The sequence below is a fragment of the Schistocerca gregaria genome, chromosome 7 (assembly GCF_023897955.1).
Source record: "Schistocerca gregaria isolate iqSchGreg1 chromosome 7, iqSchGreg1.2, whole genome shotgun sequence".
Classification (NCBI taxonomy): Eukaryota; Metazoa; Arthropoda; class Insecta; order Orthoptera; family Acrididae; genus Schistocerca; species Schistocerca gregaria.
Genome location: NC_064926.1, coordinates 140,952,267 through 140,966,980, shown reverse-complemented (window position 1 = coordinate 140,966,980; position 14,714 = coordinate 140,952,267). Strand labels below are relative to the sequence as shown.

Sequence of the window (14,714 nt, the reverse complement as noted above, 5' to 3'; positions counted from 1 at the left end):
TGTGGCCAGTTACTGTGCCCCATGGAGAGAATCTCTGCTCTCACAGACCAATACCTTCAGCCTATCACCCACAACCTACCCTCCCATATAAAAGATACCAACCATTTTCTCCACCGGCCCCCCACATTTCCTGTTCCTTTACCACATGGTGTCCTGCTACTCACTACTGAAGCCACCTCCCTTACACTAACATCCCTAATGCCCAAGGCCTTACCACTATTGAACACTACCTTTCTCAATGCCTGATTGATTCCTAACCAACAACCTCCTTTCTAGTCACCATGACCAACTATATCCTCAGCCACAATTACTTCGCCCTTGAAGGTATTATCTACAAACAAATCAGGGTACAGCTCTGGGCAACCACATGGCACCATCCTATGCCAACCTACTCATGAGCCATCTAGAGGAAGCCTTACAAACCACCCAGATTCATTGATAACATCTTAATCTTGGATCAAATGTGATGACACCCTATCCACATTCCTCCAGAACCCCAACACCTTCACCTGGTCCTACTCAGCCAAACAAGCCAGCTTCCTCAATGTTGACCTCCACTTCAAAGATGGCTACATCAGTAACTCTGTCCATATCAAATCTACCAACCACCAGCAATACCTCCACTTCAACAGCTGCCACCTATTCCATATCAAGAAGTCCCTTCCATACATTCTAGCCACCCATGGTTGTTGCATCTCCGATGACAAGCAGTCCCCCTAAAAAAACATTGAGGGTGTCAGTAGGGCCTTTACAGGCCATAATTAGCCCCCTCCCCCACCCCCCCAAAAAAATCTCATACAAAAACAGATCTCCTGTGCCTTATCTTTCCAGTCAACCACCATCTTCCAAAGTCCCATTGTCTGGCCACTGAGAAACATTCCCCTTATGTCTCAATACCACACAGGACTGGAGCAACTGAATTACATTCTCTGCCAGGGTTTCGACTACCTCTAGTCATGCCCTGAAATGAGGTATCTCCAATCCACTATATTTCCAACCCCCCCCCCCCCCCCCCACACACACACTCCACACAATGGTATTCCACCACCCATCAAACATACACAATGACCTCACTGTTTGGTCTTCTCCCCCAAAAATACCCAACCCTCCCACAGTGGTATTCCACTGTCCACCGAACCTATACAATATACTCGTCCATCCCTACACAACCCCTGCTCCCAATCCCTTGCCTCATGGCTCATATCCCGGTAATAGACCTAGATGCAAGACCTGCCCCATACATCCTCCCATCATCTGGTCACAAACATCACATATCCCACAAAGGCGGGGATACATCTGAAACCAGTCATGTGATCTATAAGCTAAGCTGCAACCACCATGCTGCATTCTACTTGGACATGACAACCAACAAGCTGTTTGCACGCATGAATGGCCACCAACAAACTGTGTCCAAAAAAACAAATGGACCATCCTGCTGTTGAGCATGCTGCCCAACACGATGTTCTTCATTCCAAAAACTGCTTCACAGCCTGTGCCATTTGGATCATTCCCACCAAGTCTAGCTTTTCTAAATTGTGCTGTGCAACATAGCCTACATTCCTGTAATCCTCCTGGCCTCAACCTCCATTAGTCATTGTACTTAACAATTTAGCCCCTTCCCTGTTCCCATTTCAGTGCTACATAGCCCTCTATTCTGCCAATGCACCCAGCCTTTTTACTTCTCTCGTTTTCCACTACTCCTTGCCCCCCCCCCCCCCCATTCTCCCCTGCCCCCCATCTAATCTCCTGACTGCACCTAGCTGCTCTACCCTCTCTCCATCTCGTCCATACATACTCCACCAACAGTACTTTACCATCCCCAATCCTTACCCTGCCAACCCTCTCCCTCCGTGCACCAGCCTCTTTCTTATGCCCAACCACTTGCCTCTCCCATCATGGGCTGCTGTTTGTAGTATGGCTTCAGCTGCCAGAGAGTGAGCTCTCGCGTGCGTGCGCGTGTGTGTGTGTGTGTGTGTGTGTGTGTGTGTGTGTGTGTGTGTATGTTTTGTCTATTTTTGACAAAGGCCTTGTTGGCTGAAAGCTTATTGTGTGACAGTCTTTTCGTTGTGCCTACCTGCGACTCAGCAACTCCTCTATATGGTGGGCAGCAAGTATCCTTTTCATAATAGCATCAGTATTTGTCATTTTTAATTAGCCAATGTTGGTTGTAGCTCCTATTTGTTTTTTTCGATTCATTTTCTTTATCAGAATTAATTTAATGTTAATTAAAATTTTAAAACATTTTGTATAAAAAGTTTTTAGTGCATAGATAATCAAAGTACAATGACAAGGTGGTTTTGGTTTAACAATCACCTGAAGATCTGTAAACAAGAAAATACAGAAAATTGCCTTAGAAAAAACTCTTTAGAAGGTAATATTTGAGATAAAAACATTTGAAGAAAATGCAACTACTCTGGTAAAAAATGACAGTTTATAACATAATTGATAAAAATAACCATCATACATAAAAATGAACAAGCATCACAGATGACTTTACTGTGTTACAGTAACAAAAATTTTCATGGTTTACTATAATCTACAATGTGTATATTAAATCAGTGTCAAACACAAACTGGGTGTACCAGTAATAATGAGAATGCCATGATATGAATTTGTATAGAAAGCAATGTGACTAAGAAATCAGTGCTAACAGCAAAAACAAAATTGAGCTATTCTGTACAACTGTAGGAACACACAAAAAGACACAAACATCACAGAAAAAAAGGTCTTAAAAATTTTAAAATTACATCATTACAAAAAATGCCATCATCTATGGAAAAAAATCTCCTATTTAGCTGTAATGTGAAAATGAACACAAACAATTCCAGTGTTACACCGAGGATTTAAGAACACACCATACACATACAAATGATGATGGTAGTGATGATTTGTTGGTGATGGCACTAAAAAGCAACATGGTCATCAGTGCCTTTGCATGAATGATATAAGGACGAGATTGGTGAAAATCTATTAAAAAATAATGATATATCGGCAAACCAAGTTGGATTAACGTGCAGGAATTGGAAAGACAGTCACAATAAGATGAGCATCAGAAAAGCCCTCAATAAAAGTCAGACAAAACAAAGCAGAACAACAAAGTAAAATCAAGGATAAAATACCAGTACAGGCACAAAAAAGGGGACAAGTGACTGTGGCTGGATGACTAGTTTTAGATAATGATTGACTGACTTACCCTGTGAGACATTAAAATCTCACATCCATCATTTTTGGAAGAATTCTGGACCCCTTGCCACATGAATCATACACCTGTGGAAGACCCACATGCAAGACCTGCCCAATCCACCCATCCAGTACTTTCTATTCCAGTCCTGTCACAGGCTTGTTTTACTCCACCAAAGGCTGTGCCACCTCTGAAAGCAGGTATGTCATTTACCAGCTCTACTACAATGATGCCATGCCATAGCCTTTTATATTGGTATGACTACAAACCACCTGTCTACCAGGATAATGGCTACCACCAAGCTGTGGTCAAGAGCAAAGTAGACCCCCCTGTGGCACAACTTGAACATAACATGCTCGATTTCAATGGCTGCTTCACAAGCTGGGCCATCTTGATCATCCCCTCCACCATTAATTTTTCTGAACTGCACAGATGGGAGTGCTCTCTATAGCACATCCTCTGCTCCCGAAATTATACCAGCCTCAAGCTATGGGAACCTGCTGCCCCACACCGTTCACCCAACAGTTTACACCCCTTCTATCCTATCACCTCCTTTATTTTCACCTCTCCTCACTTTCATTGTGTGCCGCCCTCTTCCAATACGCCGGTCCTTTCTTTCCTTCTCTGCTCCTCCCATTTTCTCTCCTCTTCTGCTCCCTGTCCCCCACCCCACCTCTTGACACAGCCTCTGGCAGTCTTGTCAGACCACCATCTAGTTCCAGTATACCCTGCTAGACAGCACTCTTGTCTACCCTCATCCATACCCTGTTATCCCTCCCCCTTCCTTCCTCGCTCCACTCCAGATTGCTTTCACATGACAGTCGCATCCTGGTGAGAGCTTCCAGAGGTTTCAGTCGTATGTGCATGAAGTGCGCTTGCTTGTGTGAAAGTGTGTGTGTGTGTGTGTGTGTGTGTGTGTGTGTGTGTTTTCTTTGCTGAAAAATGCTTTTCACCTCTATGGTGGATAGCAATCTATCCTTTTCCTAATATTGTTAACTGATAATGAGGTGTTGTTTTAAAATTTTGTGTTATGTTTGGAATTCTTCCCAAAATGTTGGGTGAGAGATTTTAATGTGTCACAGAATGGCTCAATCACCCATCACTTGTAGTCACTCAGCCACAGTCACCTGCCCCGAATTTTTTTTCTGGTATCTTGTCCTTGATTTTATCTAATTATTCTGCTGTGTTTCGGCTGACTTTTATTGAGGGCTTTTGTGATGCTCATCTTATGTGGGCTGTTTTTTTCAATTCTTGTGTGTGAATGCAACTTGATTTTCTGATATATTATTATTTTTTAAAGGTTTTTGCCAATCTCATCTCCATAACATTCATGCAATATCACTGATGACCTTGCTGTTTAGCACCCTCGCCCTTAAATCACCACCACCACCACCACCACCACCACCACCAGCACCACCCCTTGTACAAGTATGATATGTTTATAAATCATTGGTGTAACACTGGAATTATATGTGTTCATTTTCAAATGATAGTTAGGTAGGATTTCTGTTCCATGCATGTTATGTTGACATTTAGCTTTGTAATGACGTTTCCTTCAGTAATTTTAAAACTTCATGAGTACTGGGCATGGAAAAAAATTCTTTGCTAAGATGTCTGTTTATTTTTGTGTATTCCTACAGCTGTACAGCCTGCCTCAGTTTTCTTGACGTATTAGCAACAAGTTTCTTATTCATCTTTATTTCTACATAAAAACATCACTGCAGGATGATTACTGATACATGCAGCTTGTGCTCACCCCACATTTAATACGTTCATGGTGGATTATATTAACCCATTCCTTCCCAGTTTTGCACCAGGTGCACTCAAGTGTGTTTGCCTGGGAGCCTCATTCAACATGTGAAGAGGCCATTAAGGGAGATGGATGCAATCAACTGCAGCTTGTGGCACATATTGGAACAAATGGTTCCTGTCGTCTGGGCTCCAAGGTCATACTTGGGTCATTCCAGCAACTGGCAGAGAAGGTTGAGAATACCAGCCTTGTGTATGGAGTTTCAATGAAGCTCACAATTTGCAGCATTGCCCCAGAACTGACCTCGGCCCCTTAGTTCTGAGTTGAGTGGAAGTACTGACCAGAGAATTCTAAGGTTCTATGATAAGCTAGGCTGTGACTTCCTGGACTTGCACCATACGGTTGAGAACTGTAGGGTCCCCCTAAATGGGTCAGATGTGCACGACACATCTGAGGCTGTTACCTAGATAGCTGACAGTGTGTAGGGTGCACACAAGGTTTTTTTTTAGATTAGGCAGCTCTCCATCCAATCCAGATAATGACAAATGTAGGAGGCCTAGAAGTATCAGTGAAAGACTGAAAGAAATGGCTCTCCTAGTCACAGCAAAGTGCCAGAGGTCAAAGTCCTCCTGAAAAACTGTGAAACTCATATAATACTAAGTACAGATATCTTGTTGGAACCTTAAACTGATAGCAGAGAGATTTCTGGTTAAAATTTAAGTGTATATTAATGAAAAATGGAGGTGGTGTATTTGTCACAGTAGGCAAGAAACTCAAATCCACTGAGACAGAAATTGAAGCTGCATGTGAGATTGTTTGGGGAAGGCTCAGTATCAAGAGTGGAAATAAAATGATGATTTGACCCTTCTGCCATTCACCCAGCTCATCTGATATAACCAAAAATTTTAGAGAAAATCTCAGTTCACTTGTACATAAGTTCCCCAGTCATAATACAATCATCAGTGGAGACTTAAATCATCCTACAATCACTTGAGAAAATTAGTTTTGTTAGTGGTGGGTGTGATAAGGCATCCTGTGAAACATTACCAAATGCCTTCTTGGAAAACTACCTACAACAGTTAGGTCAGAACTCTACTCATGATGGAAATATATTAGATCTAAGGGATACAAACAGAACAGACCCATTTGAGGTAAATTAGATAGAAAATCAGTAACATCATGTTTCAACAAGAAAGTTGAAACATTCAGCACAGACACGAGCATGTAGAGGAACTGAGGTTCAATTTAAAAGAATAGTTGACCATGCACTCAATAGGTATGTACCCAGTAGAACAATTCATAATGGGAGGGACCCTCCATAGTAGACAATCACTGTAAAGACACTTCTAAAGAAACTGAGACTACTGCACAATAGCATAAGACTATAGGTAAAAAGATGCAGAATGAAACACTTTTGTCTCTCAAGAGAGTATTGTGTAAAGCCTTCAATGACTACCATAGCAGAATATTGTCATATGATCTTTTGCAAAACCCAAAGAAATTCTGGCCTTATGTAAAGGCACTTAGAAGTGTCACCAAAATTAGTATCCAGCATCTAGTGAATGAGAGAGGAATTGAAATTGAGGGTAGCAAAGCAAATGCTGAAATGCTTGACTCCATTTTCAATTTTTTTTACAAAGGAAACACCCAGGAGAATTGCTGCAATTTAATCCTTGTGCCACTGAAAAGGGAAATTAAGCAAGTATTAGTGTCAGTAATGTTGATAAATATTTGAAATCATTAAAACTGAACAAAGCTCCAGGACCCAATAAAATCCTTATCAGATTCCATGTTGAATATGTGGCTGAGTTTGGCACTCTTCTAACTATAATCTGTCACAGATCCTTGAACAAAAGCACAGTTCACACCCATCTACAAGAATGGTAGTAGGCCTAGAAGTGATCCACAAAGCTACCATCCAATCTGGACATTGATTTGTTGCAGAACCTTAGAACATATTCTGAGCTCAAACTTAATGAGGTATCTCTAACAGAATGACCTCCTCTATGCCAGCCAGCACAGATTCCAAAAATATTAACTATATGGAACCCAACTCATGTGACATACTGACTGTTTTAGATCAAGGCACTCAGGTAGATGCAGAATATTTCAGATTTCTGAAAAGCATTTGATTCAGTATCACACTTATGCTTATTGTCAAAGTACAATCATACGGGCTATCAAGTGATATTTGTGACAGGACTGAGGACTTTTTGGTAAGGGGCATGCAGCACGTTATCTTGGATGGAGAGCCATTGTCAGATGTAGAAATAACTTTCGCTGTGACCTATGGAAGAGTGTTGGGACCCTTGCAGTCCATATTGTATATTAATGACCTTGCAGACAATATTAACAGTAACCTCAAAATTTTTGCATATGATCCAGTTATTTATAAAGAACTGCATAAATATTCAGTCATATCTTGATAAGATTTCATAATGGTGCAAAGATTGATAACTTGCTTTAAATGTTCAGAAATGGAAAATTGTGCACTTCACAAAACAAAAAACATGGTGTCCTATGACTATAATATCAATGAGTCACAGTTGGAATTAGCCAACACGTACAAATACCTGGGTGAAACACTTTGTAAGGATATGAAATGGAATGATCACATAGACTCAGTTGTGTGTGAAGCAGTCTACAAAGGAGATTGCCTCCAAATCAATCATGCAACCCATTCTAGAATATAGCTCACGTGCGTGGGACATGTACCAAATAGGACTAACAGGGGATATTGAACATATACAGAGAAGGCCAGCACAAGATTTCTTTGACTCATTGGAGAGTGTCCCAGAGATGCTGAAGGAACTGAACTGGCAGATACTTGAAAATGGGCATAAATTATCCCAAGAAAGTCTACTAACAAAGTTTCAGGAACTAGCTTCAAATGGCAATTATAGGAATGTGCTACAGCTCTCTGTGTGTCACTTGCACAGGGATCATGAGGACAAGATTAGAATAACCACAGCACAGATGGAAGCATTCAAACAATCACACTTTCCGCAATCCGTAACTGAATGAAATGGAAAGAAACCTTAATAACTGATATTATGGAACATACTCTTTGCCAAGTACTTTCAATGGTTTGCAGAGTATAGATACAGATGAAGATGTACATGTAACATGAAGTTTAACTTTACAAAATGCACTCAAAATGAACTTAGTATATGAACTCATTGTGCAAGTGTTAAAGGTATTCACCAGTTTTCTGTGTGTGTTTTTTATACTTCACAGTTAGTCTACTTTGTGTGAGCACAACAGGGGAAAGAAAGGCATACCATTTTTTGTCGATGAATGTTCATTTTTCTGTATGACGGTTTCTCATTTACTATGGTATATACTTCCATTTTTTACCAGCATAGTAGGATACATCTTTGTGTTTTGTGCTTTCTTCAAACATTTTTATCTTGGATATAATGTTGTAAAGAGGTTTTTGTAAGGCAGTTTTCTGTATTTTGCTTGTTTACAGATCTGATGATAGTTGATACAACAAAAACTAGCTAGCCATCATATCTATGTAAATGTAATCTAGGCATTAAAAGATTTTTGTAATATATTTTAATTTTAAGAAATCACATAAAGATGTTTCTACATTCCTGATAATGGCAGGCATTACTAATTTGAATTTAGTTAACTATTTAGTGGTCTGAGCCTATTTCTGCTACTCTCAATACAACAACATTGTATATTTTCTTGTGAAATTTGTTGTCTACACAAAAATGATGTAGCTGCCATCTTCATGTTTCCGTGTTTTAACCTTATCTGTCTTCCTCTAAATGTAGGTTGATTTAGATATAAGGTCATTTTCTCTGCCAAGTTCTATAAGTCTGTGGTCATTCTTGTTTGTAAAGTTACATGAACTCCATTTTCTAATTAAATCTTCATATTTCCTTACTTTTCCCAACTTGGCACTGAATTCTCTCAAAAAGATTTTTACATTCCTTTTATTTATTTGTTCTGTTCACAGATTATTTAACAAGTTCCTAAAATTTATCTACTTCTTCCCTTGTTTTGGTTACATTTTTTTCATTTGTAGGAGCATGAGCAGTTCATATTCTGTAAGTTTTATTCATTGTTTTAAAAGTCAGACTTGCAGTTTTTGGTGATACTGTTTGAAAAATGTAAACTGAATCTATTATTTTTATATTTACTATAAATCCAGTTCCAAATTGGGGACATTGCTTCATAACCATCTGTTATGGTTTCCCACAATAAATTCTGTATTCTTGTGATCCCAAAGGGTCTTCTACCATGTTCCTCACTTCTTGGAGTGCTGCTATTTATTTTATTTTATTTTATTGTTTATTTTAAGTCATCTGTGAAATTCTTGAGTTTTCCAGTCTTATGTAGTGAGTTTATGTTGTGTGTTGCTACATAGTTTAGTTGTTTATATCAAATCTCCTTTTTGTGAGTTAGTGCGCATTTGAGTGATTGCAAATGACCCAATTTATTTCTGTCTTCTAGTTGGCTACCTGCTTAATCCAATGCAGCCACTACCTGCCTTTGTGGGTAGGACTGTGGTATTTTTTGCGTAAGATACAGTTCAATATTTGACTTTCAAAGGTAATTAACCTTAGTTGGAGCAAACTCCAATTTACAAGTATGGTTGTTAACTGCACCCACAAGGGTTTATTTTGCATAAGGCACCAGCAAGTCGGTGAGAATATCCCCTTTCCCCCAAATCTGGCACCATTAATGTGTTCTAGCTATGCAAAGAATAAAGTCAAACTTTCACACAAACATGTCAGCATATTTTGATGCACTCCTGCTATCTTGTGGGGGAATCTGGGACAACACAGTTAAAATCAATGAACTGTTTATTGAAAACAAAAATTACCACTAAGTATGTATGTGTAGGTAATAAGCAAACTGCTTGCAGAGATCACTTCAAGGAGCTCAAAATTACTACAGTTACATACTGATATCCATGTAATGTTAATAAAAATTTCAAATGTACTATGATCTACATGAGCAGTAGATGCAAAAATAAGTTTCATATCATTTCTGTATCCCTACTGAGTATAAAGAGGAACTCCTTGAATGGGTGTAATGTTTGATTGTTTTGCCCACAGTCATTAGTCTGAAAATAGCTTCTTCAGAAATAAAAAAGCTTAAAAATTGCATCTTATTATCCATATTTTGTAAATAATATTTGAATTTTAATTCTGTGTTTGTGTATCCCCATTATCACTATGTAAGTAAAATACATTGTTAATAATCACCCATTCACGCAGCACAGTAAAATATTTCTTTCAGCAGTTAACATAGTGCTTGCATAATTCTGAACTGTTTTGTAGTAGCTGAACAGTAAATGGTTGTTTTAACTGTATAAGTAGCATATAGGTAACAGCTATTGTGTTAACTTCACAGTTCTATTTTGCAGCCTGTATAAATTAGAGTAAGACCAGAGGCTGTGATACACAACATACACTGTCCATCATTACTAATAGTGATCTATTAGTGTAGTCTACAGCAACAGACAACAATGTATGCATTTCTGTGGTAGAAATGTTATGAATCACCCATCCCTAATAGTCCCCCCTCATATAATTTAGTGGTTTTGTTTGCTTATGCCAGTCAACAAGTATGTTTAGGAATGATGTGAAGTTTTTTCAGTTACAATGTTAAGATAATACAGCAGTACAGGGACACACAATGTCCTATTTCTAATACAGTATTTCTCTGCCAGTAGTTTTTCGTAATATGCTCACCATGTTTCAGCTTTATTCTCTTTGGTGTTGTAATAAGATAAAACTTGAATGAGATTACTTAAATAACTAACAAATACCATTACCGAATATGATTTTAACACATAAAAATGACACTGAAGGTAGCTAATTTCCTTATAAGATTCTATATTTCATTTGTGTTACAGATAATACTGTTATTCATATGACAATTAATTGCAAAAGCACTAGATATCTTAATCACTGCACCAACAGAGGTTAATACTCAAATCTAATTATATTCTTTTGTATTTCTTTTGCAAACAGACACAGTGCAGACCCCCAATGACAAAGACAACTTCGCGGTCATCAGTAACAAGTATGTCTGGGCAGCCCGGACAGGGAACAACCACAGGAAGCACAATTCCTTCTCCAACTGGTGATGAGCGACCTGTATTTCCTGGAGAGGCAGGATCACCACAACCACCAGTTCGCCGTGATTCTCAAGGTATGGCGAAACGCCGGTACTCACTGCAGCCTCAAAGGGCTGTTGTTCGTTAAGAAACATCTTGCTTGTGCCACACATGTGAGTTACATATTAGCTGAGAATGTGGAGGTCCCTTTCTTGATGTATGTTTAACCATGTACAAAATAATCTTCATTCACTCTTCTCTGACTGCAGTACTGTATACCTACTCCGATTTGCAATGAATTTATTGAATCACAGCTCCCAGAGAGAATGTAACTGACCTCAGGAAAACAGATAGAATATGTAGTAAACTGAGGTAAAACTTAGGTATACACTTTTATTACCACTTTACTTCTACGCACTAATTACTACTCAACTTTCATTTTCTTTGGTTCTTGTCAACTTACTTCTGAAGGCCTTTACCTAACCAGAATCTATTTAATCATATAGATAGGTTGACTGAATAATTCAACATTTAATCAGATCCCTTGGTATTGATATTAGTCCGGTAATTTAAAAGGTAAAATGTCAATGGAAAAGTGAAGAACAGCTCATAAGCATCTTGTTTCACTAATTAAAGAGATTAATTTAAATTTAGCACAAATTCCATGAGTTTATGAAATAAAAATCAGAAGCATCCTTGCTATCAATTCCTGGCCACCTATCCTAATTTTAAAAAATGAGCACTTCTTAAGGTATCCTATATTTATTGTTATTGTTGTTAGTTATTGAGCAGTCAGCTTTGTTGCATTATGATTCTTTCTTGTTTATTGATATCATCTTTGGTACTTGTAAACAAAATTAATCTGAAACTTTCCATTTGTTGCATCACATTTTGAATAGAAAGGCTGTCTGTCCTCTGCTGTTGAAACATAAGTAACATAATCTATATTTTGACTTTAGCACACATTCATTCCAACATTCCAATTTGGAAACAATGCTCATCTTCTGTTAGGTGTCTTTCAAGACAACAATATATCCGTGAGGTTAATCATTCATTTTTGTCCACTACCATATCTTAGATTTTAAAAAAATGTAGTTATGGGCAAAATACTCAAAAATGAAATTGAAAATAAGTCAAGATGGTAGAAAGAGATGTTAGGTAGTGAAGTGCACATTCACAAATCAGAAAAATTGTCAAGTGGATGAAACTATGACAAAATGTGATGCTTTTCTTTTAATTTTCTCTATTTTCTCTGTCAAACATGTCTGATAAGTGTTCCAAATTGATGGGCAATATCCAAGTGTCAGTCAAACAAGTGTTTTGTAAGCAATATCTTTTGTAGGTGGACTACACTTCTGTTCCTACGGCTGGTTTTATTTAATCATTCCATATGCATACTCCCATATATTTAATGGATGTGATTGCTACCAATGATTGTTTTGACAATTTGGTATTCATATAACAATGGGTTTTTCTGGTTATTTATGTGCAATACATTACATTTGTTTATTTTGAGGATCAACTGCCAATCTCTACACCAAGTACGGATATTATAGTTGACTCCTATTCATCTCTTCGTTTCTTATTTTGTCTGCTGTCTTTACTATTGTTTTGCCTTTTTATCCTTCTACCTAATCTATCATATAGAGTAGTCAAAGAACTTATAAATAAATTGTTAGATCTCTGACCTTGTAAGTGTCATCTGTCTGAGAGTGTTTCATTAACTTCTTAGGACATGAAACATAATCTGCTGTACTGAACTGTTTCCTTTCCATACCCTCTATCTGTGAGACATTGGTGAACATTAGAGGCTGAACACTTGTGATACCACAGTTTCCTTTGGCTACTATAGATTGATTAAACCAAAAGCTGTAAATTAAATTATTCCTTGTTATACCATCATCATTGAGAAGAAATTCAATTCATGCATAATATAAAAAATATTTTTAAGGATTTCACTGATATAGTCATGGCAGATTATTAGATTCATTAGATTCTCAGATTTCCTTCTACTATTGATAGACCTGAATTTTCTAAAGGTTGAGGGCATTCTCAGTCTGCACATTTCGCCAGAAGATTTTACTTTCATTTTCTCTTATATAACAAGGTGATAAACAACGGTTGCTCCATTCGCCACACACACCATATATCTGTGTTTTCTTGACATTAGTCATAGTAGGTTCAAGATTGTATAATTATTTGCCATCCTGAGATGTTTCAGTGATATGGGTATGATACTGCACAATTACTTGCAATTATGAGATGTTATTATTTGTGTTGTCATGTCATATTTCTTGGACTCATTTTAATATGGTCAAGAATGGTTTGGCTGAGTCATATCTCTCTCAGATCTGCTGCTAGTATGAAATGTTTCTTTATAAGTGTTACTGATTTTCTATTGCTATGCTATGCTTATCAGCCCATTCTGTTGATGTTTTTTTTTCCCTACTGCTGCAGTGTATAATTATTGCCTTGCTGCCCTATTACTCTTCATTCACATCACAAGCTTACAATATTACAAAAGTCAGAATCTTCATCTCCATTTGCCTCATTCTTTATTTTATTTTATTTTTGTTGATCATTTAATTAAATTTCATTTATTCTACTTGGATTTGCCTTACACCACTGCTTGGTACCTAATTATACCACTCTCAGTCCAATGACTAAAGAAGTTATGCATATGTCTTCCTTCTGAAATATGGTGTACATGGGTTCTTTTGTGATAATTTGCACTTATTTTACAATTTTTAGACACAATGATTCTTTGCAGCTACCTTATCCTGCCATGTTTATACACTTTTTTCACATAAGGCATCCGAATTTGCAAATACAAGACATTAGTATTACATCCTCTCACCCATATAAATTTTATTATTTGTCACATCACAGTTATTAGCAAACACAGACATAAAGTATTTCATTATATAATGCCTCTCTTTGTTTTGGACCACTGTGATATGCCACAGCCACCACCAGCCACAACGTTCAAATAGTTGCACTGTAGGTGCTCAGTGAACATGTGCCCAGTATTAATTAATAACACATTTAGCAATGAATGATGGTGAAGATATTCCTGGCACATAGAGGTCACATACAATTGCAACTTCCCAAAGGACTCAAGAGCCAGCTGTCTTGGATGTGTCTTTTTGGCAGTTTCCCAATCACACTAGGTGAATAATGGGATGGTACCCATGTCCTACCTCAGTAACATAATTTGCAAATGTGCAGAAAACATATGCTCACTTTCACAACAGTATCACTGCCTGCAGATGGTTGGGATACATACATTCTATCCTGAGAAGTAGAAGGGGTCAGCAGAAGGGTGACCGGCTGGTGACAGGAAGGGCATCCAGCCACCCCTTAAATTAACCATGCCAAATCTCTTAATATCCATGCCTATCGTGTGCTGATAAGATACAAAGGCACAAGAAAAAGATTAACATTAAAATTTTCCAGAAATCCATGTTATATCTGTAAATTTATAAGTGCAGCACTCATTATAATATTGTCATGGTAAGCTCCCTATCTTCCTTCCAACCTGGTGTCCTTTATCCAACCAATATCACAGCAGGACTGGTATGAAATATCTCCAATGTCACAGAGAAACAATCATATCCATATTTAGGCTATTGTTACAATGGGATCGCTACTCCCAAAGGTATTTTAAAGCTACAGCTGGCTCCCTCCCACTTCCTCCCCTC

At 38.0% G+C, this 14,714-nt stretch overlaps 1 protein-coding gene across 1 annotated transcript in view; it reads left to right on the top strand.

Annotated features, from left to right (window-relative positions):
• LOC126282191 (synapsin) overlaps positions 1-14,714 on the top strand; it is a 783,143-nt gene that overhangs the window by 752,357 nt on the left and 16,072 nt on the right. Inside the window, exon 8 of the mRNA XM_049981720.1 lies at positions 10,928-11,108. Within this exon, the coding sequence (XP_049837677.1) occupies positions 10,928-11,108 (181 nt within the window). The remainder of the gene's footprint in view (positions 1-10,927; positions 11,109-14,714) is intronic.